Source organism: Perognathus longimembris, chromosome 20 (assembly GCF_023159225.1).
Source record: "Perognathus longimembris pacificus isolate PPM17 chromosome 20, ASM2315922v1, whole genome shotgun sequence".
NCBI lineage: Eukaryota > Metazoa > Chordata > Mammalia > Rodentia > Heteromyidae > Perognathus > Perognathus longimembris.
In genome coordinates, this window is record NC_063180.1 from 13510122 (window position 1) to 13537709 (window position 27588).

Here is a 27588-nt window from a genome sequence, read left to right on the forward strand (position 1 = left end):
CGGGCGCACGGATCCCACACCCTCGCCAAGCCGGCGAGGAAGCCAGAGGCTGGAAGCCTGGGAACCAGGGACAGGACCTCAGACAGCTCAGGGCTGGCCTTGAACAAGCGCCAATCCGGAAGATGCTTCCAGAAGCTTTCCCAAGGACCATGGCACTGAGCGAGCCAGGTCTGCGGAGTTTGGGGCAAGCTGGAGGAGGGGATGGGGGGAGACGCCCACGGCCACCCCGCCGGGAAGGGTCCCCGTGTGTCTCTGCTCTCTGCCGGGCACCCAGAGCCATAAAGAACACAAGATTGAGCTGCGGAGCTTGTGCCTCACGCCTGTAATCCCAGCTAATCAGGAGGCTGAGATTGGGGGTATCACAGCTCAAAGCCAGCCTGGGCAAGAAAATCCAGCCAAAAGCCTGAGTAGATGTGTGTCTCTAGTGGTAGAGCTTCCACTCTGAGCCACAAAGAGTTCAGGGACAGCAGCCCAGCCCCTCACCCCCCAGGCCAAACCCCAGAAATGGCACAAAATAAAAAGAAAGAAGAGCGCTATTCACCAAGGTGCCCCTAGCTGGAGCGCATGACAACGCTACATGGTCAGAACTCTGGCCTAAATTTGGATGACTTCCCAGAGCCAAGGTTCACCCCTGGTGCTAAGAATAAACCTCCCAGGGCTTCCTCTCCCCTCCAGGGCGCGCACCCAGGCGCCGGTCCCTGCGGACGCCGCCCTCTGGCGTCCTGTTGCGGAACTTCAGCTGCCGGCAGCCTGGCCCTCACCTGGCAATTTGCTTACCAAAAGCCAGCCTAGGATGCGGACGGGGCGGAGCATGAGAGTGGATGGGAAGAAGAGCTGTTCACTACACGGGCCGGGTCGGGCCGCATAACCCCTGCTACACACCAGGCTGAGATCTGGAGGATCACAATTTTAAACCAGCCTGGGGTAAACAAATCTGAGAGACTCTTAATCTCTAATGAACCAACAAAAAGCCGGAAGTGGAGCTGTGACTCAAGTGGAAGAGCACCAGTTAGCCTTGAGCAAAAAGTGTTCAAGAGGGGTTGGGGATATAGCCTAGTGGCTAGAGTGCTTGCCTCGTATACATGAGGCCCTAGGTTCGATTCCCCAGCACCACATATACAGAAAATGGCCAGAAGTGGCGCTGTGGCTCAAGAGGTAGAGTGCTAACCTTGAGCAAGAAGAAGCCAGGGACAGTGCTCAGGCCCTGAGTCCAAGCCCCAGGACTGGCCAAAAAAAAACAAAAAAAAGTGTTCAAGAACAGCAGCCAGGACCTGAGTTCAAGCCCCAGAGCTGGCGGCTCAAGCACGTGCGCTAAAACACATACACGCACACACACACACACCTATGCAGAGCTTTAATCCTTCAGCAATCTGGGACCTGCATTCTGCCATGATGAATTTTGCACTCATTGCGGTTTGGAAAGCCACACGTGGTACCACATCCTCGATGGCAGCTGGGGCCTCTTGCCAACTGGATTCTGTGGAGGAGGCCACAGCACCATGCATTGACCCAGCCCACAGCCAATGGTTTGCAGCACTTATCAGTGAGTGACCTTGGGAATGTTTTTCAATGTCCTTGTGCCTCAGTTTCCTGGGGAGTGACATTACCAGTGCTCATAGAATTGTTCTCCAGATTGACACAATGGGAGCTGGGCGATCACAATACGGGGTGCCTCAAACCTGTTGTCCTAGCTACTCAGGAGGCTGAGATCTGAGAATCACAGCTCAAAGCCAGCCCAGGCAGGAAAGTCCACGAGACTCAGATCTCCAATGGACCAGCACAAAAGCCAGAAGTGGCACTGTGGCTCAAGTGGTAGAGCACTAGCCTTGAGCAAAAAGAAGCACAGGACAGCAACTAGCCCCCAGAGTTCAAGTCCCAGGACTGGCACACACATACACACACACACAAAGTGAAAATTGTGATTGAAGGATTCACCCACACACCCCCCCTAATTTCTCGGGTACACACAGGCACCAGACAAAGCCCCAGGTATGCTCAGACCTGCTTTGATGTGCAGGCAGGGCAATTCACCTAAGTCCAGCTGTAAACAGTCCATTGTGGGCCCAACAGAAAAGCCTCCAACTTCCTAGACCTAAGGGCTTTTTTCATTAACCTCTGCTTCCTTGCTCAGATCCCTTCTAAGCCTGATCCCAAATTCACCCCCTTGCATAACCTCCAATCCCACAGGAAGGTCTGTGTCCCTCGCTGCTCTAGCTCAATAAACAGTCTTTGCCTGTTGATGATCGAGTCTGGCCTATTCCTTTTCCGTTCTCCACTTTCCTAACAGTGATTACAGTTCAGTTTCCAGGAAAATCTTCCCACAATTACTCTCAGCCAAAAGAACCCCAAGTGCAAAATAAGAACAAAATGTCTTCTCAATAACTGAGACTTCCTAGAAAGACAGAAGACAGGCCTGAAGTGCTTTGTCAACAACCCATCAGGAGGCTGGCGACAATCTTGGGCTCTCCACCAAACAATTAGGGGGATATGAAATGTTTCAAGAGCCAGACATTGGTGGCGCACACTTGTCTTCCTAAGAACTCAGGAGGTTGAGATCTGAGGATCACGGTTCAAAGCCAGCCCTGGCAGGAAAGTCCATGAGACTCATATCTCCAATGCACCACCAGAAAAGCAAGAAGTGGAGCTGTGGCTCAAAGTGGTAGAAGGCTATCCTTGAGAACAACACCTTGGGGATGGTGCCCAATCCTTGAATTCAAGCCCCATGATTGATGGGGGGGAGGAGGAGTTCCAGGATCAGCTGTTCTAAAAAAAAAAGCCTAGAAATTCTAAGTTAGCATTTATAAATGAACTTGCAGCCCAGTATCACCCCCAAAATCTGTCTCCTGAATAAAATAACACAAGGTTGTCCTATTTCAAGATGAACTAGGGGGTTTTAATATTCCTCTCAGAGCACAGGATCCAAAGCGGCCTGGGGACTGGAGAGACCCAGCTGCTCCCGAGGGGCCTGGGCAGCTATGAAAGATGAAAAAGAAAAATCCCACCTTATCTCTCATTTCAGACTCCATTGGAGGACAGCACTTCTGTTCCAGAAAGGCCGGTTTCCAGTCTGCGAAGAATGACTTTCAATGGCTCTGTTGTCTGTGCAAACTCTCCAGATTCTATAATTACCCTGCTTCCCTTATAGTACAGTTTCTGCAACAATAGGACTTTCATTGTATTTCTGTATCTGTTATAATAGATGTTTTATTACAGAAAATTATGGTCAAGTCCCTCTTATGATTCTCAAGTTTTTATTTCAAATTGCTCCTAAGATGGAAATTCTTTCCCCTAAGTAATTTTATTTCAGTGCTACATTTCATTTTTTTTCTTTTTGGTGTCATTTCGTCTCTCTCTCTCTCTCTCTCTCTCTCTCTCTCTCTCTCTCTCTCTCTCTCTCTCTCTCTCTGTGTGTGTGTGTGTGTGTCTGTCTGTCTTTCTCTCTCTCTCTGTCTCTCCCTCCCTCCCTCCCTTTCTTTTACCAGTAGAGTAAAATCATGTGCTCAACAACCTGAACCACACCCCCAGCCTCCTCTTTGCCTTGGTTAGTCCTGAGGCCCCATGTTATACCCAGCAGGGACTCTGGTCCTCTTACTTGTAACTCCTAGTGTTGCCAAGGATGACAGGCAGGTGCCTCTTCACCCACCATTGGTGGAGATGGAGTCTCCAGAACTTTCCTGGGCTGGTCTTGAACTCTGATCTCTTTATTTTTGACTCTCAAATAGCTAGAATTACAAATGAACCACAATGCCTGGTCATTTGATTTTGTCTTGTTTTTGTGCCAGTGAGACTTGAACTCAGGGCCCTGAGCTGTCCCGTAGCTTTTACTGCCAAGGCTAGTGAAGGACTTGCCTCTCCCCACTGCCCCAGGCCCATTCTTTATATGTATCCAAGAATGGAACATAGGACTGGCACACACACACACACACACACACACACACACAACCTGAGGTGAAAATTGTGATTGACCCCCCACCCCATTTTCCCAGACGCACACAGGCACCAGACAAAAACCCAGGTATGAGCTGACTTGCTTTGATATGCAGGCAGCACAGTTCACCTAAGACCAGCTGTAAACAGTCCTTTGTGGGCCTAAGGAAAAGCCCCCAACTCCCTAGACCTAAAGACTTTTTCATTAACCTCTGACTCCTTGCTCAGACCCCTTGTAAGCCTGACCCCCAAATGAGCCCCTCACACAGTCACTATTCTATCTCAATAAACAGTCCTTGCCTGTGGAAAATCCAGTCCCGCCTGTTTCCTTCCTTTTTCCTCCGTTTCCCTAGCAGCTAGTGCTCTATCATTTGAGCCACAGCTCCACTTCTGGCTTTTGCTGGTTAATTGGATGTTAAGTCTCCCAGATTTTCCTACCCAGGCTGGCTTCAAACTGTGATTCTCGGATCTCAGCTTCCTGAGTGGCTGTGATTATCAGTACGAGCAGTGGTGCTAGGCTTTAATTTTTTTTAGCTTAAGTATGTTTGAGATTTTTTTTTTAAGCTTGGATTGTTTGTTCAATGGTAGAGTATTTTCTTTTGCTCTAGTAGACAAACTTCAAGTCAGTCCTGGTATTTGTTTACTAGCCTGTAAAAGCCACACAGCTTAAACAGAAATTCACCTACATGGTCTGGATGGATCTGAAAGGGTTTTTTGTTTGTTTGTTTGTTTGTTTTTGTCAAGTGGGCTTGAACTTGGACAGCTTGAGCTGTCCCTGAGCTCTTTTTGTTCAAGGCAAGCACTCTACCCCCTGAGCCAGAACATCACATCCAGATTTCTGGTGGTTCATTGGAGGTGAGAGTCTCAGAGACTTTCCTGCTGGGGCTGGCTTTGAACTGCAATCCTCAGATCATGCCTCACGAGCTAGGATTCCAGGGAGGAGCTACCAGCACCTGACACACACACACACACACACACACACACACACACACACACACACACACACACACACACACCATTAAACAAAGCTTCAATACTACCTGTGAAAAAGAATGGTATTGGTGACAGGAGACCCCTGGTGCTTTCAGTCTGGGTAAACCAGGACCACAGCTTTGAGGGTCTGCATTCCATCACTGCCGTGCCGTCCACCTGTGCTGATCCAGCTGTGATTCTGGAATCTTTTTCCTGCTTTGGATGGTGATGGCTTTGGTGTAAAGGAAGAAGTCGGCTCTGGGGACTGGAGCACCCCAAGCTACAGACATTGGGGTTGCTGAGGTTAGTCCACATGCAGAAGGCCTCCACACAGATGCCAGCACCCCACACTCTCTCTCTGCCTCTGGGCACTGGCCCTTCCTCTGGGTTTTAGTGACAGCCCCCCAAGTGCAGGCAGGGATTGCCCTGAAGGAGCATTAAATCCTAGAAGAGGCTCTGGGGTCCTGGAGCCCGTGTGTGTGTGTGTGTGTGTGTGTGTGTGTGTGTGTGTGTGTGTGTGTGTGTGTGTATGTGTGTGTGTACTAGGGCTTGAACTCACAAGCTGGGCTTGGAACCGCAATGGATTCCAGGCATGACCCACCGGCCCCTGGCTCACAGGGTGACCTCAGACAGCCGAGCTATTTTTCCTAGACTCCCCAGAATATCTTCAGAAAACTCCAAGATTACAATGCCCAGACAATGGGAGCAAATCAGCGTCCAACAATACAACAGACAATAAAACAAGGCAGGCAGGGACACCCCGTGTGCCCCCTTGCACGTGCACCAAGCTGGCAGCACCCCACTTTTGAGATCCTGAAGCCCCCAGCCCCTCCACAAAAGCCCATCTGTGCCCAGCCTTGTGAAGGAGGAGGGGAGGGGGGCAATTCCAATCATTAAACATGGAGCAAACAGCTTGTGGCTTTGAAATGAATGTGAATGGAGCTGCCAGACAATGCCCGTTGTGTAGTTGTGTATAGCAAGCTGCTTTCTGCTACATTTTATCCAGTCATTTGCATGCCGTTTCAATACAATTAATGAATTACGGCTAGGCTTTTGGATATTTGTTGACATGAAATAAAAGTCTTCCTTTATTTTCTTCTTGAGATCCTGGCAGAAACAGACAGACAGGCAGACAGGCAGACAGGCAGCCCTGTAGAGCTTGACCAAAGTTTTCTATGTTCTGGCAAGCACCTGGGCTAGCCAACCTGAACCTGAACTTTAACCCCTGAACTTTGCCACTGAAGGGCAGACTTCCTTCCTAGGAGGAAATCAAGGAGCAACTATGTAGTCAGAACAGTTTTCCACAGGGGCAGGGGGACAGGCTGTGTATGCCTAAAGCAAACTAGTCGTTACTGTTGCCTGTGGAGAAAATAAAAAGGCAACAGTATCTCAAATGGCCTATTAAGTGGCCACTCACCCGCCTGCCATCCCAGCCACTCCGGAGGTGGAGATCTGAGGATGGAAGCTCAAAGTCAGCCCTGTAGGAAAAATCTGTGAGAATCTAATTCCCCATGAGCCAGTCAACAAGTCAGAAGTGAAGGTGTGCCGTCCTGCGTGACAGAGCTCAGGGGCAGCGCCCAGGCCTGAGCCCAAAGCCCAGGACCCAGGAAGGAAGGGGGTGGACGGGGGCGGGGCAGAGGGGAGGGAGGGAGGGGAGGGAGGATGAGGAGGGGGGCAGCTTACGAACTAGTGGGTATTTAGCTAGGCTCCGATCCAGGGTTCTCTCTGGAGGTCGTGATCCTTTTTTATTTTTTATTTTTTTATTTGTTTATTAATTGAACATAAATTTTTTTACAAGGTGTTGTGCAAAAAGGGTACAGTTACATAATAGGGCAGTGTGTACATTTCTTGTGATATCTTACGTCCTGTTTTTCTATCCCTTGTCTAGGTCAGGTAGACATATATACAATATACAATGTATCAAGAACATATACAGTATTCACAGACTTGGTCTCTACTGTCTCTCCGTTTCCCTTTGTTAACTATCATATATCAGGGAGATCATGCCCCTTTGTTTTCTGTGTTCTAGGCTTGTCTCACTCAACATTATTTGTTCGAGTTCTGACCATTTCCCTGCGAATAGCAATATTTCACCATTCCTAATCGCTATGTAGTATTCCATTGTGTATAAGTACCATATTTTTTGGATCCATTCGTCTGTGGAGGGGCATCTGGGTTGTTTCCATATTTTGGCTATTGTGAATTGTGCCGCGGTAAACATGGAAGTACAAATGTCTTTTTGATATCTTGGGTTTTGCTGTTTAGGATAGATGCCTAGGAGTGGTATGGCTGGGTGATAGGGTAGGTCTATATTGAGCTTTTTGAGAAACCTCCATACTGTTGTCCAAAGTGGTTGTACTAATTTGCACTCCCACCAACAATGGAGAAGGGTTCCTCTTTCCCCACAGCCCCTCCAGCATTTGTTGTTTCCTGAGTTCAGAGTATAGGCCATTCTAACTGGGGTGAGGTGGTATCTCAGGGTTGTTTTTATTTGCATTTCCTTTACTAGCAGGGATGTTGAGCATTTCCTCATGTGTTTCTTTGCCATTTTTATATCTTCTCTTGTGAAGTCTCTCTTTAGCTCTTTTGCCCATTTCCTAATAGGTGTATTGGGCTTGGAGGGGCTTAGTTTTTTGAGTTCTCTGTAGATGACCGATATCAGGCCTTTGTCTGTTGCTGTGCTGGTAAATATCCTTTCCCATATCATTGGCTGTCTTTCTATTTTGATGGCTATGACCTTAGCTGTGCAGAAACTTTTTAATTTGTAGTAGTCCCATTTGTCGAGTCTTTCCCCTATTTGTTGTGCCCCTGGGACTCTATTCAGGAAGTTCCTTCCTGTGCCTATAAGTTCTAGCATCTTTCCTATTCTGTCTTTCAGTAGTTTCAAGGATTCAGGTCTGATATTGAGGTCCTTGATCCATTTTGAGTTGATCTTGGTGCATGGTGATAGGCTTGGGTCTACTTTGAGTTTTCTGCATATGGCTGCCCAGTTCTCCCAGCACCAGTAGTTGAAGAGGCTATGTTTATTCCATTGAATGTCTTTAGCTCCTTTGTCGAATATCAGTTGGCTGTAAGAGTGCGGTTTTATTTCTGGGTCTTCAATTCTAATCCGTTGGTCTTCTGATCTGTTTTTATACCAATACCATGCTGTTTTTGTTATGATGGCCTTGTAGTAGAGCTTGAAGTCTGGTATTGTGATACCTCCTGCACTGCTTTTTTTTGCCTAGAATTGCTTTGGCTATTCTAGGCTTTTTGCTGTTCCATATGAATTTATGGATTGGTTTCTCTATTTCAGTGAAGAATGTGGCTGGGATTTTGATAGGTATTGCATTGAATTTGTATAACAATTTGGGCAATATGGCCATTTTCACTATATTTATTCTGCCTACCCATGAGCATGGGAGGTCTTTCCATCTCCTTGTGTCTTCTTTGATTTCCCTTATTAGATTTTTGTAGTTTTCATTGAATAGGTCCGTCACATCCTTGGTTAAGTTGATCCCTAGGTACTTTATTCTTTTTTTGGCTACTGTAAATGGAATTGTTTCCATAATTTCCTTTTCTGTTTGTCTATTGCTGGTGTACAGAAAAGCTGCTGACTTTTGTGGATTGATTTTGTATCCTGCTACTTTGCCAAATTGATTTATTAGGTGTAGGAGTTTGGGTACTGAGTTTTTTGGGTCCTTCAGATATAAGATCATCTCATCTGCGAATAGGGATCACTTGATTTCTTCCCTGCCGATGTGGATCCCTTTGATGTCCTCCTCTTGCCTTATTGCTATGGCTAGGGATTCCAGCACTATGTTCAACAGAAGTGGGGAGAGTGGGCATCCTTGTCTTGTTCCTGATTTTAGGGGGAATGACTTAAGTTTCTCTCCATTTAATATGATATTAGCAGTTGGTCTGTTGTATATGGCTTTTATTGTTTTGAGGAATGTTCCATCTATTCCTGTTCTCTCCAAAGCTTTTAATAGGTATGGATGTTGTATTTTGTCAAAGGCTTTTTGGGCATCGGAGGTCGTGATCCTTGATGGGGTGATGGGGTCAATGTGATCAAGGGCTGCCAGCTTGGTCATTCCCACTGTGAGCTCGCCACTGGCCCGGGAAGAGCTGCTCAAGGATACCACTGTACCACTTTGAGCCACAGATCCACTTCTGGCATTTTGGGGTTTCATTGGAGATCACAGTCTCACGGGCTTGGTTTGAACAACAATCCTCAGATCTCAGCCTCCTGGCTAGCTAGAGTGACAGGAGTGAGCCACCAGCACCTGGCCATTCTTTCAACTTCTAGTTAATGCCAATCAAAGTGCTCCATCTCCTTTCCTGGCTCCCACACCAGCAAACATGGACAGAGGAACTCTCCTGCCGGCTCCTCTTCCAGACAAGGGAGGAGGGCATGTTGTCCAGAGAAACAAGGTGTCTCTTTAGGGCCCTGGAAGTCCCAGAGAAAGAGAAAGATGAGCAAGGCAAGCACCACTCAGGGCTGCAATGATCTGATTTAAAAAAGAACAAAAGCCAGCCCAGGAAGGAAAGTCCATGAGACCCTTGGATCCAATTAACCAGCAAAAAGCCAGAAGTGGAGGTGTGGCTCAAGTGGTAGAGCACCAGCCTTGAGCACTAAAAGCTAAACAAGAGCTGGAGGCCCTGAGTTCAAGTCCCAATACCTGTACACACACACCCTGAGTGGTTTCCTTTCAAATTTGTTGCTGTATTGTGTGGCCATTCTTTGCACAACTTGGTGTCCACATGGTGAGACTTTTCCCTTGTGCTCACAATTCTGTCTCCCAGAGAGATGGGGCACAGATGCGAATCCCAGCCCAAGTGTGGGCAAGTGGAACGAGGGAGAAGGCCCGGCCATGCTGCAGGGGCTCACAGTGTCACACACAGAAATAGAGCAGGCATCTTCCATCCTCAGAAGAGTCTGCGGTGAAGTTCACACCTTTTCCCTTCTCCTCACTTAAAATCAAGTGTTCACCCTGAACAATTCCTTTCAGAATGGTTCCAAAATGATGATGCGCCCTCCTGCATATGAATTACCCAACAAAAAGCATTTAGTCCTCCCCTGAGCTCACTAAAGCCTTTAAATTAAGTACATTTGCAACTTCTAAGACTTATGAAGGCAAAGGTGTGTGTGTGTGCGTGTGTGTGTGTTCTGTCAGTTGGTCTGTCCTGGGGCTTGAACTCAGGGCCTGGGCACTGTTCCTCAGCTATTTTGCTCTACCACCTGAGCCTCAGCTCCACTTCTGGCTTTTAAAAGTTCATTGGACATAAGAGTCTGACAGACTTTCCTGCCCAGGCTGACTTTGAACCATGATCCTCTAGATGTCAGCCTCTTGAGTAGCTAGGATTACAGGTGTGAGACCCCAGTGCCAAGATAGCAAACCTTTATTTTAAACACACAGGCAGCACAGGTTTAAGATGTAAACAGCAGGTAACTTCTGAGGCAACAAGCCAGACAGAAAATCTCCTGAAGCCAATTGCCACTAAGTAGGGTTTTTTTTCCATTCCAGCTTTGCAGAGAGCTCAGGACATTAATGGAAGCTGACACTAGGGGGTGCTGCTGGCCAGGAAATCTGGGCCTGGAGGCACAGGGTGCTGTTCCCCTCCTGAGTTCAACCTAAGGAAAGGAAGCATGGTGTTGTGCGGAGGACAGATTACAAGTAGCAGACTTTCCTGTTTGCTTATTTCTTGCTGGTATTGAGTCTTGGACTCAGGGCCTGAGTGCTGTCCCTGAGCTCTTTTGCTCAAGGCTCATGCTCTACCACTGAACCACACCTACACTTTCAGCTTTTTGCTGGTTCATTGGGGATGAGAGTCTCACAGCTCCTGACTGAGCTGGCTCTGAATCACAATCCTCTAGCTCTCAGCCTCCTGAGTAACTGGGATGACAGGTGTGAGCTCCAAACACCCACCCCACCTGATGGAACTTTCTAGAGAGATGACATTGAATGACCCAAGCTTAGGCTGAGGTGTCTGGTGTCCAGATAGGCCCCAGGGGGATGGAGCTTCTGCACTGTCCACCCCCCTCACACTTGATCTATTAACATGGCCACAAAAGAGGCCACAGGAAGAATCAAAGGCCACCCCTATACTCTCAGCCACTTGAAGGGGTCAGAGGGGTGTGGTGCTCAGCTCTGACTCACCCGGTTCTCAGCCAAGATCTGAGGACCCTCGGGCCACCTCTGCACACCTGTGTAGCCACTCCCCTGCCACTTCCCTGGGCCCACAGGAAACCACCCTTGGGGGGATGGGGGTTGAGGGGACACATAGACTCTGAGTGGGCGTGTGTGTGTGTGTGTGTGTGTGTGTGTGTGTGTGTGTGTGATACTGGGGCTTGAACTTGAACTTGGCCTTGTATGCCACCTTAGCTCCTTTGCTCAGGGCTGGTGTGTTGGGGTTCAGCTTTGGCTTTGAGTGGGAAGGGCAGAGGAGAGCGCTCCCAAGATGCCGCCCTTCCTTCAGCCCTGGGGGAATGCAGAAGCAGGCCACAATTCTCTGGGTCCAGAACTGGCCCCCCAACTTTCTCACCAGCCCATGTGCTCCCCATTTTCGTGGGCTTTGCCCATGGGGTGGTGTTATGCAGGTGACGTTAGCTCATGAGGGGGTCTTATGACAAGCTCACCAGCCTATTGCCAGCTCCTGGTCTATCACCCCTTTTCTCGTCACCCCTACTATATCTGTTAGCCACTCCCTTATTAAATCAGATTTGCTCTTGAAGCTGTCTCCGAGACTCCATGTGCCTGGCTTCCTTGGTGGGTAAGGAGGGAGGAAAAAGGGATCTCATTCGGCCACGTGCACCTTAGGCTAGCCCGTGTCCCTCGCTCCACCTTGGCCACCTGCTGGTCAGGTGCCCAGGGGAGAGGGTGTAAAGGGGAGCACTGATAAGGGAGTAAGCTTAGCATCCCCGCACCAGGGGAGGTACATCTGGCCCGGCACTGGTGCTCTACCACTTGAGCCACACTTCCACGTTAAGCTTTTGGCTGCCCGGGATGCCTTCACACCAGGATCCCCCCCACCTCAGCCTCCTGAGCAGCTGGGATGCCCGGCGTGAACCCCAGCCCCCGCTGTGTGTGTGATTTTGTATAAGCTGCACCAGTGGGGGCCTCCCCCCCAGCCTCCCCCTGCCCTCCCTGTCTGGCCACTGATGGAGGCGGTGGGATGGGGGTCTGGGGGTGGGGGCCAGCGCAGGTGGAGGGGTCCTCGTGGGTTAGTCCAGCCAGTCCAGACCTGAGCATCTGGAGGCTGCATGCTGGCTCCCTCCCAGGGCTCCCTTCCCTGGACCCTGCTGGGAAAGGGGAACTGGGGACTCCTCCGGCCCTCTTTGTAGGAGACACAGACAAGGCCGCCCCTCCACCACGCTGCCATGCACGGTGCACCTGGAGACCCTGGCCCGGGCCAATCTCCATTTCTGTCTCAGTTTCCAGTCCTGCTTCTCCTTCAGCAGACCCCCCCCCCCCCGGGGCCACACCCAGCACCACATGAGTGTGTGCACACACGCACACCCATGCATGTACACACTCGCGCACACATGCACATAAACACACATGCATGCACGCAATGCACACACAGGCACTTACGTGCAATGCGCTGTGCACACACGCACATATACATGTGCGCGCATGCACACATAGGCAATCTCGTGCATGTGTACATACATACACATGTGCACGCGTGCAATTCACTGCACACATGCACACATAAGCACACATGCATGCACTCAGATGCACACGCACAGGCACCGCCATGCACTGCGCACATACACGTGAGTGCACACATGTACACGTGCACGCACTTCCAACCCTGCCTGTCACTCACTGCTAGGGACCTGGAGGCCCCTGGTGACCTCTGCCGAGCTGGACGACAGGAAGCCCTCTGAGGCTGCCTCCAGGGCCACTCCCACCACACCAGCAGGGACAGGGACAGAAACAAACCAACAAAAGCCGGAAGTGGGGTTCATGTGGTAGAGTGCTAGCCTCGAGCAAAAAAGCCCAGGGGCAGCTCTGAGGACACACACACACACACACACACACACACACACACACACTCCATGGTTGCAAACTGTAGACTAAGTGAATATCCCACTGCGAATCTGGGCTGGTACTGGATGGATGAACTCCCTGATCTTCCTGCCTCAGCCTCCTGAGTAGCTGGAACTACAGGCCTGTACCTGTACCTGCACCTGGCTGTTACAACTGTTAATACTCCATCCCTTGTAATTTTGTCTTTCACACAGTAACTTACAGACTTGTAGTCAGTGCCCTAAGGAAACAGAAAGAACAGAGCACAATGGGGAAAACCACTTTCAGGACACTGTGGTTTGGTTTTGTTTTAGGTGCAAGTAGTGAGGCTGGAATCATCGCTAGGGTGCCCTCTTCCCTTCATGTGTGGCTCAACGCTGGTGCTCTACCACTTGAACCACAGTGCCACTTCTGACCGCTTCAATGGAGACTAGGGGTCTAAAAGGCTTTGCAACCCAGACTGGCCTCAAACTGCAGCCCCAACCTCCTGAAGAACAGGGATTACAGGCGACAGCCACCATCACACAGCCTAGAAAATAGAGTTTTTGAAAATGAAGTTGGGGTGGTGGATTTATGCAGAAAGATCACTTGAGCCCAGGAACTAGAGCCCCAATATTTGAAGTGATGTTCAACCTAAATCTGGAGAGGAAAATTAAAAATACAATAAACAACTACCATTCCTCAGCAAGACACTGTCTCCCTCCATGCACTCCAGGAATCCCAGCATTGGGACAGGCAAGAATCAGCATAATTCTGGCAGTTTTCACTTTTATTTTTGGTGTCAGTCCTGGGGCTTGAACTCAGGACCCAGGCACTGTCTCTGAGCTTTTTGTGCTCAAGGCTGGCACTCTACCACTTGAGCCACAGCTCCACTTCCAGTTTATTTGCTAGTTCCTTGGAGACAAGAGTCCCATGGACTTTCCTGCCCAGGCTGGCCTGGAACCATGATCCTCCAGATCCCAGCCTCCTGAGTAGCTGGGATGAATAGTTACGGTAACAGGCATGAGCTGCCGGTGCCCAGCTTAGGATCTACGGACTCCACAGTGATCTTCCGGATCTCAGCCTCCTGAGTGGCTGGGATGACAGGTGTGAGCACAACACCCAGCTAGGTTTTGAGTTTCTGGAGGGAATCAACACACACTGCAAGAACAGGGTGGGGAAGGTCCCAGGAGAGAAGCAGACTGGGCAGCCCGACACAGAACTGGACAATCCTTCCTGCCCCCAAGAACGACCACGGGTGGGTTGTGCCCCAAACCCACTGCAACACAAACCCCAGCTGGCCTCCAGTGGCCACAGGACTCGATCTCAGCACCCAGGTTGCACCCGCAGCTGAGCAATGCCCTGCTTCCCGTAGGTGTCTAGTCGTCATAGCGAATCTCAGCCCGCAGCTCCTTGCTGACGTAGTTGACCACCAGCGCCAGCAGCTGCTGCTGGAGCTCCTTGTTGCCCAGGACCAGGGTTGTGAGCTGTACCGCGTCTGCCCAGTCTAGGCCCCGCACAATGGCCAAGGCCTCCGCAAACAGCCTCTGCTGCTCCGAGGGCGGCAGCTCCATCAAGATCTGTGGGACTGGCTTAAACTGGCCACTTGTCATCCAGGCTCCTAGCAGACCTCCGACAGCGCCCCCTAGAAAACACAGAGGATCCCGGTTCCCACTCCAAGGCTGGCCTGGCCACAGAATGAGGAAAAGGCTTTGTGGTTCTGGTTTTTGTATCAGTCCTGGGGGTTGAACTTGGGTCTGGGCGCTGTCTCTGAGGTTTTTAAAAAATTTTTGCCCAAGGCTGGTGCTCTACTGTTTAAGCTACTGCTTCACTTCTGGCTTTTGGGTGGTTCTTTGGGAGAAGAGGCTCACAGATGTTCCTGGCAAGACTGGCTTTGAACCATGATCCTCTAGATCTCAGCCTCCTGAGTAGCTAGGATGACAGGTGTAAGCCTTTGGCACTGGCTTATGATTTACAGAAACTGGCACTGGTGGCTCATGCCTGTCATCCTTACTACTCAGAGGGCAGAGAGATCTAAGGATTGCAGTTCAAAGCTAGCCAGTGCAGAAAAATCTGCAAGACTCTTATCTCCAAGCAGCCACCAAAAAACCAAAAGCAGTTCATGTTTCAAAGTGGTAGAGCACTAGCCTTGAGAAAATGAGCTCAGGGATAGCACCTAGACCCTGAGTAAGTCCCAGGACTGTACAAAAGAAAACGATTATGGAATGTTTGAATAAATGAATATTGATATCTAAGTATGTCCTTTGCCCTAAGTGCCTACACTTACAGATACAAAATCAAGCCTCCTCTCCATTCCCCATCTCCACTGAACAACTGTGCTTTATAAAATCGCCAAAATAGGCCAAAGAAAGCCACCCTCCACTTCACCCAAAATGAAATTTCTGTCATCCATAGGCATCAGAAGCTCCTGCCTGTAATCCCAGCAACTCAGGAGCTGAGCTAGGAGAGTTGTGGTTTCTAAGTGAGTCCCAGTAGACACGTCTGAGAGACTCTGCTCCCCAGAGAACAAATAAAAAGTTGAGCTGTGACTCAAGAGGTAGAGAGCCAGCCCTGAGTGAAAAAGCTAAGCAAGCATGGGCGGTACTAAGTTCAAATCCAAGTACTGGCACACATACAGACACATATACACACATTCACATAGACACAGACACACCCACACACGTATCTCTGTTATCTCTAAGACAAGGGCTGAGAACAAGTAGATTTTGCAAGACAACCAGCTCTGTGGTGAGATCAACTGCCCTTTATCAGAGGAGCTGGTAGGAAACTTGCCCTGATCTACAGAAGTTTCCAGAGCACTTGTTACAGTAAAGAACCTTGGGACCTTCTTGCTTGCTCAGATGGTGCTCTAATCCTGAGAGATACGTCAGCCTTGCTGCCAGGCTAGACTTACCTCCCCCAGTGCGGGGATGCTAAGCTTACTCCCTTATCAGTGCTCCCCTTTTCACCTTCTCCCCTGGGCACCTGACCAGCAGGCGGCCAAGGTGGAGTGAAGGGACATGGGCTAGCCTAAGGTGCACATAGCCGAACGAGATCTCCTTTTCCTCCCTCCTTACCCACCAAGGAAGCCAGGCACATGGAGTCTCGGAGACAGCTTCAAGAGCAAATCTGATTTAATAAGGGAGTGGCTAACAGTTGATATAGTAGGGGTGACGAGAAAAGGGGTGATAGACCAGGAGCTGGCAATAGGCTGGTGAGCTTGTCATAAGACCCCCTCATAAGCTAACGTCACCTGCATAACACCACCCCCTGGGCAAAGCCCGCAAAAATCGGGAGCACATGGGCTGGTGAGAAAGTTGGGGGGCTGGTCGCAAAGCCAGTTCTGGTTCTGGACCCAGAGAATTGTGGCCTGCTTCTGCATTCCCCCAGGGCTGGGGGAAGGGCGGCATCTTGGGAGCGCTCTCCTCTGCCCTTCCCACTCAAAGCCAAAGCTGAACCCCAACACCTTGCTTCATGGCAGTTACTGTGGAGATAAGAAGGTTTCTGTCCTAGCTAACCCTGGCTGTGTTGCCCAGTGTTATTCTAAGAGGCTCCTCTCCCATAGCTTTCCCAGAGTGGCCAACTTTAGGCCCAGTGGGCACAGGCAGTAAATAATTGGCCTTCTTCCCCCTTACCTTGAGATGACTCTCCATGGGGTCAGTTACAACCCTAGAGGGCCACAGGATCCCCTTAAAGTGACCTTCAGCTTGTCCAGCTGCAGGCCCCTCATCAAGACTCAGGCAGCTGCCACACATCCTAGCCCACCATGATGAAGTCCTGGGCCCCCCCATCTGCAGCCAGGTCCCCGCCCCGGCCACTATAGATTATAATATCACCTCTGACAAGGGCTGGGCTGCTTCTCCCTGTGCGAATCGGCCTTTTCAGTCCCTTTGCTGGCAATAACCCTTTCTTTCTTTGTTCTACGTGACTGTGTGTCCCTGTGGTTTTCTGGGCTGCTGCTTACACCCAGGATTGCAGTCTTCTGAGTAGCGAGGGTGACAGGTGTGTGCCACCGGTGCCTGGCTGCTTGCTTTTCTCCTGAAGCAATAGCTTTCTTATGACTATTCCAGGTTGTGTGATAAGAAATCTGAAATTAGGCTGGGAGCCGGCGCCTGCTCAGGAAGCTGGGATCTGAAGATCTGAGTTCAAAGCCAGCTAGGCAGGAAAGTCTATGGGACTCTGATCACCAATGAGCCAAAACAAGGCTACAAGTGGAGGCATGGTTCCAGTGGTAGAGTATCAGCCATGATGGAAAAAGCTATGAACAGTATCCAGGCCCTGCATTCAAGCCACAGGATCAGCACACATGCACATCACACACACACACACACACACACACACACACACACACAGTGCTTGTGCTTGCCAACAGGACTGAGAAGACAAGCAGTATGGGCCAGTCCTGTGCCTCATGCCTGCACTCCAAACTAAGCAGAAGGTTAGAGGACCACAGGCCAAGGCCAACCCAGCAAAAGCATGAGACCTTATCAGAAAAAGTAAAACAAAACAAAATTCGGCAATAATAACAACAACAAAAGTACTAAAGCAAAAATGACCAGAGGCCTGGCTTGTGTGGTTAAAAACAACTTCCTCCCTAGTACAACTCTATGAGTTCAATCCCCAGGACTGCAGAAACAGAGAGCTTTGTCTGTCTCTGTCTGCCTGTCTCTCTTTCTCTCTTTCTGAAAAAAAAAAGGAACATCTGTGGAAAGAAAGTAGCTAATTTACAGGTTTAATGGGTATGCCCCCCCCACATCCATGAGACACTGAGAGTGACAAGGACTGAATTTTTTTTTGTCAGTCATGGGGCTTGAGCTCTGGGCCTGGGTGTTGTTCCTGAACTCTCTTGCTCAAGGGACACTCTACCACTTGAGCCACAGCTCCACTTCTGGTTTTCTGGTGGGTCATTGGAGATAAGAGTCTCATGGACTTTCCTGACTGTGCTGGCTTCAAACCCGACCCTCAGATCAGCCTCTTGAGTAGCTAGGATGAAGGCATGAGCCACTAGCACCTGGCAAAGGTAGAACTCTTGTACACTAAATCTGACTTACACAAGCACTTTAAGGCCAACACATTAAAAAATACCCACCCACAAAAGCCTCACTCTCTGGGGAAAAGAAACATTCCTGAAGTGTCTGGTCAAATACCATTGTATTTGACCTAGGATCTTGGTGGAGAAAGGTGAGTTGTGGAAGTACTGGGTCCCATGAATGTCTTGTTTTTTGTTTTTTTTTTCTTTTGTCCTATCCTAGGGCATGAACTCAGGGCCTGGGTGCTGTTATTGAGCTTTTATTTTTTGCTCAAGGCTGGAGCTCTATCACTTGAGCCACAGTGCCACTTCCGGTTTTTTGCTTCTTCAGTGGAGATGAGAGCCTCATGGACTTTCCTGCCTGGGCTGGCTTCGAACTGTGATTCTCTAGCCTAGCTTCAAAGCCTCTTTTAACACTACCATCCCAGACAGCCGTGTCTGTGAGATAGTCACACTTACCAATAGCTAATCCCAGGGGGCCACCAACCAAGCCACCGACAAAGGCCACAGCCCCCGTGACCAGGGCACCCTTCACAGAATGCTTCCCAGCAGCCTGGACTTTTTTCTGCTCACAGACGGAGCAGAGCAGTTTCATGATGTCTTGGACCTTGAGGGGCATGTTGGTCAACCTATGGGAAAAGTACAAAGAAGAAAATGCTGGAAGTGGAGCAATGTTTTAAGTAGTAGAGCACCAGCCTTGAACAAAAGTTAAGTCTCTGAGTTCACATCTCTAGTACAAGCAAAAATAAAAATAAAACAATAACATAGCAGAACCGGTCTCCTCTTTAGAGCCAGGAGGTGGGGAGGGAGGCCTTCCTCTCCCTCCTTCCTCTTCCTCAGGTCAATATGGTGGGGCAGTTGTGAAAGGGCCAGGATGCAGAAAGTGAGGTATGGGTGAGACTGTGTATTGACTGCCACTTTTTTTTTTTTTTTTTTGGCCAGTCCTGGGGCTTGGACTCTGGGCCTGAGCACTGTCCCTGGCTTCTTTTTGCTCAAGGCTAGCACTCTGCCACTTGAGCCACAGCACTACTTCTGGCCATTTTCTGTATATGTGGTGCTGGGGAATCAAACCCAGGGCCTCATGTATATGAGGCAGGCACTCTTGCCACTAGGCCATATCCCCAGCCCCTGACTGCCACTTTTGGTAGTGCAACATCTGTGTGTGTGCATTTGTGTTCCAGTAATACAACTTGAACCCAAGGCCTGAGAGCTGTCTTTTAGCTTTTTCACTCAAGCCACAGCCCCCACTTGCAGCTTTCTCCTCTGTTCATTGGAAAGAGGAGTTTCACAGGCTTTCTTGTGCAATCTGGCTTCCCACCAGGATGTTCCAGATCTCAGCCTCCTGACAGCTCGGATTACAGGTGTGAACCACCAGTGCCAGGCTGGTGCCCTTTCTTTCATTCTCTCCTTCTTTTCTTTCTTTCACACTCTCTGCCTTTCTTTCTTTTTTAACATTATCAGAGATGAAGCCCATTATCAAATGAGTTTATCACCAGCACTGCTCAATAGATAACAGATACACACCAGTAAATAAAGAGTGATTCTTTTAAAGAGATCATTTCGGGCTGGGAATATGGCCTAATGGCAAGAGAGTTTGCCTCGTATACATGAGGCCCTGGGTTCGATTCCCCAGCACCACGTATACAGAAAACGGCCAGAAGTGGCACTGTGGCTCAAGTGGCAGAGTGCTAGCCTTGAGTAAAAAGAAGCCAGGGACAGTGCTCAGGCCCTGAGTCCAAGGCCCAGGACTGGCAACAAAAAAACAAAACAAATAAACAAAAGAGACCATTTCGTCAGGGCAGCTCTCCCTGACCTGCAATGGTCAGTGCTTTCTGCTTCTGGGAAGTTGCACAACTCTGTCCTGGGCTTCTCTATGCTGCTCTTGCGTGTGCAAAGGGCACAGATGGGCGGCTGCCACCCAACCCAGGGCCGCCCAGGCTGTCCCTCGCTGCTTCAGTCACTGCCAGTGACTTGAGTCACACAGCACTGCTGCTTTTTGCTGACTTCTCCTGCCCTGGGGGGCGGGCTGGGGGGGGGGGCGCTGGCTTGGTACCCACATGGTCCAGATCTCAGACTCCTGAGTCGTTAGGATGCCAGGAGTGAGCACTGGTGCCCCGCCGCCTTTCCTCTCCTGGGTAGCAACAGCCCAGGGTGGCCCTCCATGCGCCCCCATCCTGCCCCCTCCCCTCTAACCCGCTGCCCCTCAGCTCCCGGCCCATCTCAACCCTTCTCACCAAACCAGAGGTGGAGTCTCCCTCCCCCAAGATTACAGACAGTGAGCACCCGCTGTGCCTGGACGGGCTATCTTGGTTGAAGCCTCTGGGGGACCTCATTTTCCCCATAGAAACTCGTGTCCTGCCCAGCCGAGTCCCCGGTCCCCGGGGTCCGGTGGATCACCAGTCGCCCCACCCGCCCGCCCCGCCCCCGAGGCTCACGGTTACCGGCTCTCCCCGCTGCCTGGGCGCCCAGACGTTTGGGGAACCTGAGGTCGCGGAACCCCTATCGCCAAGGCCTGATCCCTTCCTTATACCTAATTCCCGGCGCGCAGGCCCCGCCCTCCTGGGTCCTGCGCCCTCCGGGTTGGGCTCTGACCCTTGTCCCTGCCCCCACCGGCCGCACCTGCCCCACCTCCTCTGCCTGGGGCCTGACAGTCCCACCCCGCGTTGGGGCGGGATCTTGGACAGAAGCTCATCCCCGATGGCTGGTCAAGGACATAGAGGTGGGGTCTCCAGACCACACCACCCTGGTCACCATCCTTGGCCCATGAACCCCACGTCCTCGCCAAGTGCTTTGGGGATCCCTGGGCAGGAAGCCAGAGGCAGAAAGCCTGGGAACACGAGCCATGTCTGCAGACAGCCCAGGGATGGCCTAGAACCAGCTCCAATCTGGACGATGCTTCCAGAAGCTTTCCCAAGGACCATGGCAGTGAGCGAGCCAGGTCCGCAGCTTGGGGCAAGCTGGGGGAAGATGCCCACGGGCACCCCGCCGGGAAGGAGCTCCGCGTCCTTCCAGCCTCTCTGCGTGGCCTCTGCTCTCTGACGGGCTTGGCCCTGGGTACTGGACACCGGAGGCCAGCGTCTGTCTCCAGGTAACCAAGAACTCAAACTTGAGCTGGGGAGCTTGTGAGTGATCAATTGTAATAACCTGGGGGGGATGGTGGGGGCGGGGAGAGACGCGAAGCCCCGCCCATGTTGTCACCATTGCCACGCCCCACTGCGGAGCGTAAAAGGGGATCCCGCCCCACGTGGAGGGAACGGAGGGGAACCACCATCCCCAGACTGCAGGCAGCCGAGAGATATGAGGGTGGGATTTGGAGTGGGGGGTGGGGGAAAGAGGGGCGGAGAAAGCAAGGTGCCAGGAGGAGCTGAGCAGTGTCCGGGTTCCCCTCAAGCCTGAGGGGTGCCCTGGCCTGCGGACAGGAGAGGCCCGAGCCCCTGGGCCTGCGGATGGAGGAGGCCCTAGCCCAGACAAGCGGCACAGGGAGGCCCGAGACTGGGCCTGCAGAGAATGGAGGCCAGAGTGGCCTAGCTCTAGGCCAGAAGAGAGGAGAGGCCTGCAGAGCTGAGGCCTGCTGAGAGCCAGAGGCCCGAGGAGGAGAGCGGACAGAGAGGAGCAGAGCCTGAGGCCTGCTGAGGAGTCTGGGGCCTGAGGCCTGTGGGAAAGTCGGAAGCCTGGTGCCTGTGGAAGCCCGAGCTGAGGCAGAGAGCGGAGCAGAAGCACAGGGCAGAACAGAGGCCCGTGGAGAGCAGAGGCCCACGGAGAGCCACGTGGAAAGTGGAGTCCCTCAGAGAGGGGAGAGGCCTATGAAGAACAGAGGCCTGTGGGCAGGAGAAGCCTGTGGAAAGGAAGAAAGGAAAGAAACTCGCCCCCTGGAGGCTGCAACTGCTCCTAGCTCTGGGGCAGCCCATGAAAAGGCAGTTGCAAACTGAATAATAAAACTCATTTGTCACCTTTAACAGTGCTCAGTGGATTTTCTCGCTCCCCAGAATACAACACAATCCCAGCTAATCAGAAGACTGAACTGGGGTGGGGGGAGGAGCACAGTTCAAAGCCAGCCTGGGCAAGAAAATCCAGCCAAAAGCCTGAGTAGATGTGTGTCTCTAGTGGTAGAGCTCCCGCTCTGAGCCACAAAGAGCTCAGAGACTACGGCCCAGAACTCCAGGCCAAACCCCAGAAATGGCACAAAATGAAAAGAAAAGATAGAAGAAGAGCGCTATTCACCAAGGTGCCCCTGGTGCCCCTGACTGGAGCGCAGTGATCAGAGCTCTGGCCTAAGTGTGGATGACTTCCCAGAGCCAAGGTTCACCCCTGGTGCTAAGAATAAACCGCCAGGGCTTCCTCTCCCCTCCAGGGCGCTCGCCCAGGCGCCGGTCCCTGCGGACGCCGCCCTCTGGTGTCCATTTGCGGAACTTCAGCTGCCGGCCGCCTGGCCCTCACCTGGCAATTTGGGTACCAAAAGCCAGCCAAAGATGCTGACGGGGTGGAGCATGAGAGTGGGTGGGAAGAAGAGCTGTTCACCACACCCCCCAGAGGTGCCTCCCGCCTTAAGCTCCTCCCATAAGAGGCTCCTCCCGCCAGAGGCACCCTGGAGGAGAGAATGGAAGGCCGCTCCCCCACCCCCCACCCCCCCACCCCCAGATCTAGCCTGCGGCCTGGTGCAGTTACAGAACTTCAGCTGCCTGTGCAGCAAGCCTACAGCACATGGAGACCCCTCGGGCTGGGTCACAGGGCCCTGAGGAGCAGTGAGGAGATTTGATGCCCTTTAGTGGGCGGGGCGGAGGGGTGGGGGTGGGGTGGGGACGGTTTGGGTTTGCTTGTGAGGGCCTGAGGAGGGTGAGGCTAAGCCACAGCATGTCCTCCCCTCAGTCCTCCTCGCCTTTGTCCTCCTCCTCTGGTCTCCTCTTGTCCTGCAACTTCATCCTTGCCCTCCTCCCTCCTTCATTCCTCTTTCTTCCTTTCCGCTACCCCTCCCTCCCATCTCAGAGAACTTTACACAAACTAAGCCATCACATCACCCCTAAGCTATACTACAGCTCATTAAGCCAGCTTTCTTTCTTTGCCTCCCTCCCTTCCTTCCTCTCTTTTTCTTTCTTTTCTCTGGTCCAGAGCTTGAACTCAGGGCCAGGGCACTGTCCCTGAGCTTTTCTGCTCAAGGATACCACTGTACCACTTTGAGCCACAGGTCCACTTCTGGCATTTTGGGGTTTCATTGGAGATCACAGTTTCACAGACTTTCCCACCTGGCTTTGAACAACAATCCTCAGATCTCAGCCTCCTGGCTAGCTAGAGTGACAGGAGTGAGCCACCAGCACCTGGCCATTCTTTCAACTTCTAGTTAATGCCAATCAAAGTGCTCCATCCCCTTTCCTGGCTCCCACACCAGCAAACATGGACAGAGGAACTCTCCTGCCGGCTCCTCTTCCAGACAAGGGAGGAGGGCATGTTGTCCAGAGAAACAAGGTGTCTCTTTAGGGCCCTGGAAGTCCCAGAGAAAGAGAAAGATGAGCAAGGCAAGCACCATTCAGGGCTGCAATGATCTGATTTAAAAAAGAACAAAAGCCAGCCCAGGAAGGAAAGTCCATGAGACCCTTAGATCCAGTTAACCAGCAAAAAGCCAGAAGTGGAGGTGTGGCTCAAGTGGTAGAGCACCAGCCTTGAGCACTAAAAGCTAAACAAGAGCTGGAGGCCCTGAGTTCAAGTCCCAATACCTGTACACACACACACACATCCTGAGTGGTTTCCTTTCAAATTTGTTGCTGTATTGTGTGACCATTCTTTGCACAACTTGGCGTCCATATGGTGAGACTTTTCCCTTGTGCTCACAATTCTGTCTCCCAGATAGATGGGGCACAGATGCGAATCCCAGCCCAAGTGTGGGCAAGTGGAACGAGGGAGAAGGCCCGGCCATGCTGCAGGGGCTCACAGTGTCACACACAGAAATAGAGCAGGCATCTTCCATCCTCAGAAGAGTCTGCGATGAAGTTCACACCTTTTCCCTTCTCCTCACTTAAAATCAAGTGTTCACCCTGAACAATTCCTTTCAGAATGGCTCCAAAATGATGATGCGCCCTCCTGCATATGAATTACCCAACAAAAAGCATTTAGTCCTCCCCTGAGCTCACTAAAGCCTTTAAATCAAGTACATTTACAATTTCTAAGCCCGATGAAGCCAAAGGTGTGTGTGTGTGTGTGTGTGTGTGTGTGTGTGTGTGTGTGTGTGTGTGTGTGTGGTCTGTCCTGGGGCTTGAACTCAGGGCCTGGGCACTGTTCCTCAGCTATTTTGCTCTACCACCTGAGCCTCAGCTTCACTTCTGGCTTTTAAAAGTTCATTGGACATAAGAGTCTGACAGACTTTCCTGCCCAGGCTGACTTTGAACCATGATCCTCTAGATGTCAGCCTCTTGAGTAGCTAGGATTACAGGTGTGAGACACCAGTGCCAAGATGGCAAACCTTTATTCTAAACACACAGGCAGCACAGGTTTAAGATGTAAACAGCAGGTAACTTCTGAGGCAACAAGCCAGACAGAAAATCTCCTGAAGCCAATTGTCACCACTAAGTAGGGTTTTTCCTATTCCAGCTTTGCAGGGAGCTCAGGACATTAATGGAAACTGACACTAGGGGGTGCTGCCAGACAGGAAATCTGGGCCTGGAAGCCTCTCTGGGAGGCACGGGGTGCTGTTCCCCTCCTGAGTTCAACCTAAGGAAAGGAAGCATGGTGTTGTGCGGAGGACAGATTACAACAGCAGGACTTTCCTATTTGTTTGTTTTATTTCTTCCTGGTATCAAGTCTTGAACTCAGAGCCTGAGTGCTGTCCCTGAGCTCTTTTGCTCAAGGCTCATGCTCTACCGCTTTGAATCAGAGGTCCACTTAACTGGTTTTCTGGTGGTTCACTGCAGATAAGAATCTCCTTGGGCTGGGGATATGGCCTAGTGGCAAGAGTGCCTGCCTCGGATTCACGAGGTCCTGGGTTCGATTCCCCAGCACCACATATACAGAAAACAGCCAGAAGTGGCGCTGTGGCTCAAGTGGCAGAGTGCTAGCCTTGAGCGGGAAGAAGCCAGGGACAGTGCTCAGGCCCTGAGTCCAAGGCCCAGGACTGGCCAAAAAACAAACAAAAAAAAAACAAAAAACAAAAAGAATCTCCTTGACTTTCCTGCCAGGCTGGTTTTGAACCTCAGTCCTCCCTTCTCAGCCTCCTGAGCAACGAGGATGACAGGCAAGAGCCACTAGAGCCCAGCTCTTCTCATTCCTTCTTGCTTAGACTCTTGGTGACTGCTAGTCTACATCCTGCTCTTGCTTCTTCCCTTCATCCCTTTCTCCCTTCCTTCCTCCCTCCCTCCCTCCCTTCCTTCCTTCCTTCCTTCCTTCCTTCCTTCCTTCCTTCCGTCCTTCCTTCCTTCCTTCCCTCCCTTCCCTTCCCTTCCCTTCCCTTCCTTCCTGCTTTCCATTTTTCCATCCTTTCTTGCTTGCTTTCTCTCCTCCCCTCTCATATCTTTTTTGGTTGGACTGGGGTTCCAACCTACGGCCTTGATAAAAGAGGAAGGAGGGAAGGAAGAGAGGGAGGGAGGGAATCCACTTTAAATTGCTATAAAATAAGTCATTCTCCGTGATTCATGACTGTAATTCCAGCAACAGGAGGGGTAGGCAGGAAGGTCATAGTCTTGGACAAGACTAAAAATAACTAAAGCAAAAATGGAAGGAGGGGGGGAGGGGAGGAGGGAGGGAGAGAGGGAAGAAAGGAAGGGAAAAGAAAAGAAAAGCCGGGCACCAGTGGCTCACACCTTTAATCCTAGCTACTCAGGAGGATGAAATCTGAGAGAGTGGTTCAAAGTTATCCTGGGCAGAAACATCCCTGTGAGACTCTTATCTTCAATTAACCACTCAAAAATGGGAAGTAGAGCTGTGGCTCAAAGTGTTAGAGCACTAGCCTTGAGCAAAAGAGCTCAGGGACAGTGCCCAGGCCCTGAGTTTAAGCCCCACAACTGACCAAGAAAAGAAAAAGAAAGGCTGAGAGCATGGGTCAAATGGTAAAGAGCTTGTCTAGCAAACACAAGACTTAGTTCAAACCTATTAAAATTGGTTATTATATTCAAAATTGAACTACTGAAAACTAATTTATTTTCAATAGCATGGAACTAAATTAAATTTTAGTTATAACTGCCACTATTTTCTAATTCTTCAGGCAAAGAATGAGAGAAACTGTTCATCTTCCTTTCTGAAAGAAGGAAAAGGACAGACAGTTCCCAGCTGCAGTGGCTCATGCCTGTAATCCCAGCTACTCAGGAGGCCGAGATCTGAGGATTGTGCTTCAAAACCAGCCAAGGCAGGAAAGTCCATGAGACTCTTATCTCTAATGAACTAGCAAAAGCCCAAAAGCAGAGGTGTGGTTCATTGAGGAAAAAAAAACAAAAAAACAAAAAAAACTTGGGGACAGTGCTCAGGCCCTGAGCTCAAATCCCAGGACTGGCACCAAAAACAAAAAACAAACAAAAGTAAGGGGAATTATATTTGACTATATCTGTGACTTGTAAGATGTATCATATTTACTTCTGACCTCCATAGAGGTGGTCACCAAAACATTCATTTTTCTAAAAACGATAGCGGCTTTACCTAGTGAAATTTGAAAAACTCCCTTTTGATCCCCTATCCAACCAGTGCCCCATAATGTCTTTCTTTCTTTTTTTTTTCTTTTTGACGTTATCTGGGCAGACTGGCTCAAAGGTTTCACTGTGAGTGGTGCAAGGACTGATTGCTATCTGTCTGCCCGCTTTAGGAGATCCCGATGACTGACGGGCTCTTTACCCCTTTAGGATGCGATTCCATCTGGCCTGCTGCATTCTGTTGGCAGGCAAGGACCAGATCTTGAGGTCTTGATGTTGCCCTGATAGAGGGAAGGATTTTGGTACTAAGTTTGATTGTGTATGTATGTGTGTGTGTGTGTGTGTGTGTGTGTATGTGTGTAGTTGGCTGGAAGTGTTGGTTGAATTATTCTTAGGTTATTAATGATGATGCGCTATTCCTTCCAGGTCTGCTGGCCAGCTTTGAAATGGCAGAATAGTAGCGGGGGGGGGGGGAGGGAGAAAGACAGACATGTAAAAGACATGTGTCTGATTTTCCAGGCACTGGTTGCTCTCACCTGTAATCTACTCAGGAGGCTGAGATCTGAGGCTCACTCTCTGAGCCAGCCTGGGCAGCCAAATCCAAGAGACTCTTATCCCCAGTTTATCAGCCAAATGTTAGAAGTAGAGGCAGAGTACAGACCTTGAATGAAAAAGCTAAAGGAGAGCTCAAGGGCCTGAGTTCAAATCCCAGCACCTATAGACACACACACACACACACACACACAAACACATACACACATTCTCCACTCTGAAGCATCCTGTTTGAATCCTGAGAGATCTCTGATTCTTAAATTTGGGGGGCTCAAAGCAATGAATGTGAAAGAAAATTGGGGGACCTGGGGAAAATAAATAATTAAATGTCAATGCTTAAAGTGGCAGACTGTCATTATCGCCACTTCTTTCAGCTGGGGTGTGGGCTCTGGGTGATGACCTTTAACCTCCCTAATCCTGCAGCTACTTCTTATCTCAATAATGCCAAAAAATATAAAAAATGAAATTACTTTATTTCCTCAAAGATTGCCCCCCTTCCTTCCATTTTGTG

General features: G+C 50.5%; 1 protein-coding gene across 1 annotated transcript; it reads right to left on the bottom strand.

Moving 5' to 3' along the window:
• Positions 1 to 13908: 13908 nt before the first annotated feature.
• LOC125338706 (protein C19orf12 homolog) lies at positions 13909 to 18541 on the bottom strand. Its single transcript, XM_048329663.1, has 2 exons — positions 18382 to 18541; positions 13909 to 14538 (listed from the first exon to the last, which is right to left on the bottom strand). The coding sequence occupies exons 1-2, from the start codon at positions 18539 to 18541 to the stop codon at positions 14273 to 14275; spliced, it is 426 nt and encodes a 141-aa protein (XP_048185620.1). The 3' UTR covers positions 13909 to 14272.
• Between the last annotated feature and the right edge of the window lie 9047 nt (positions 18542 to 27588).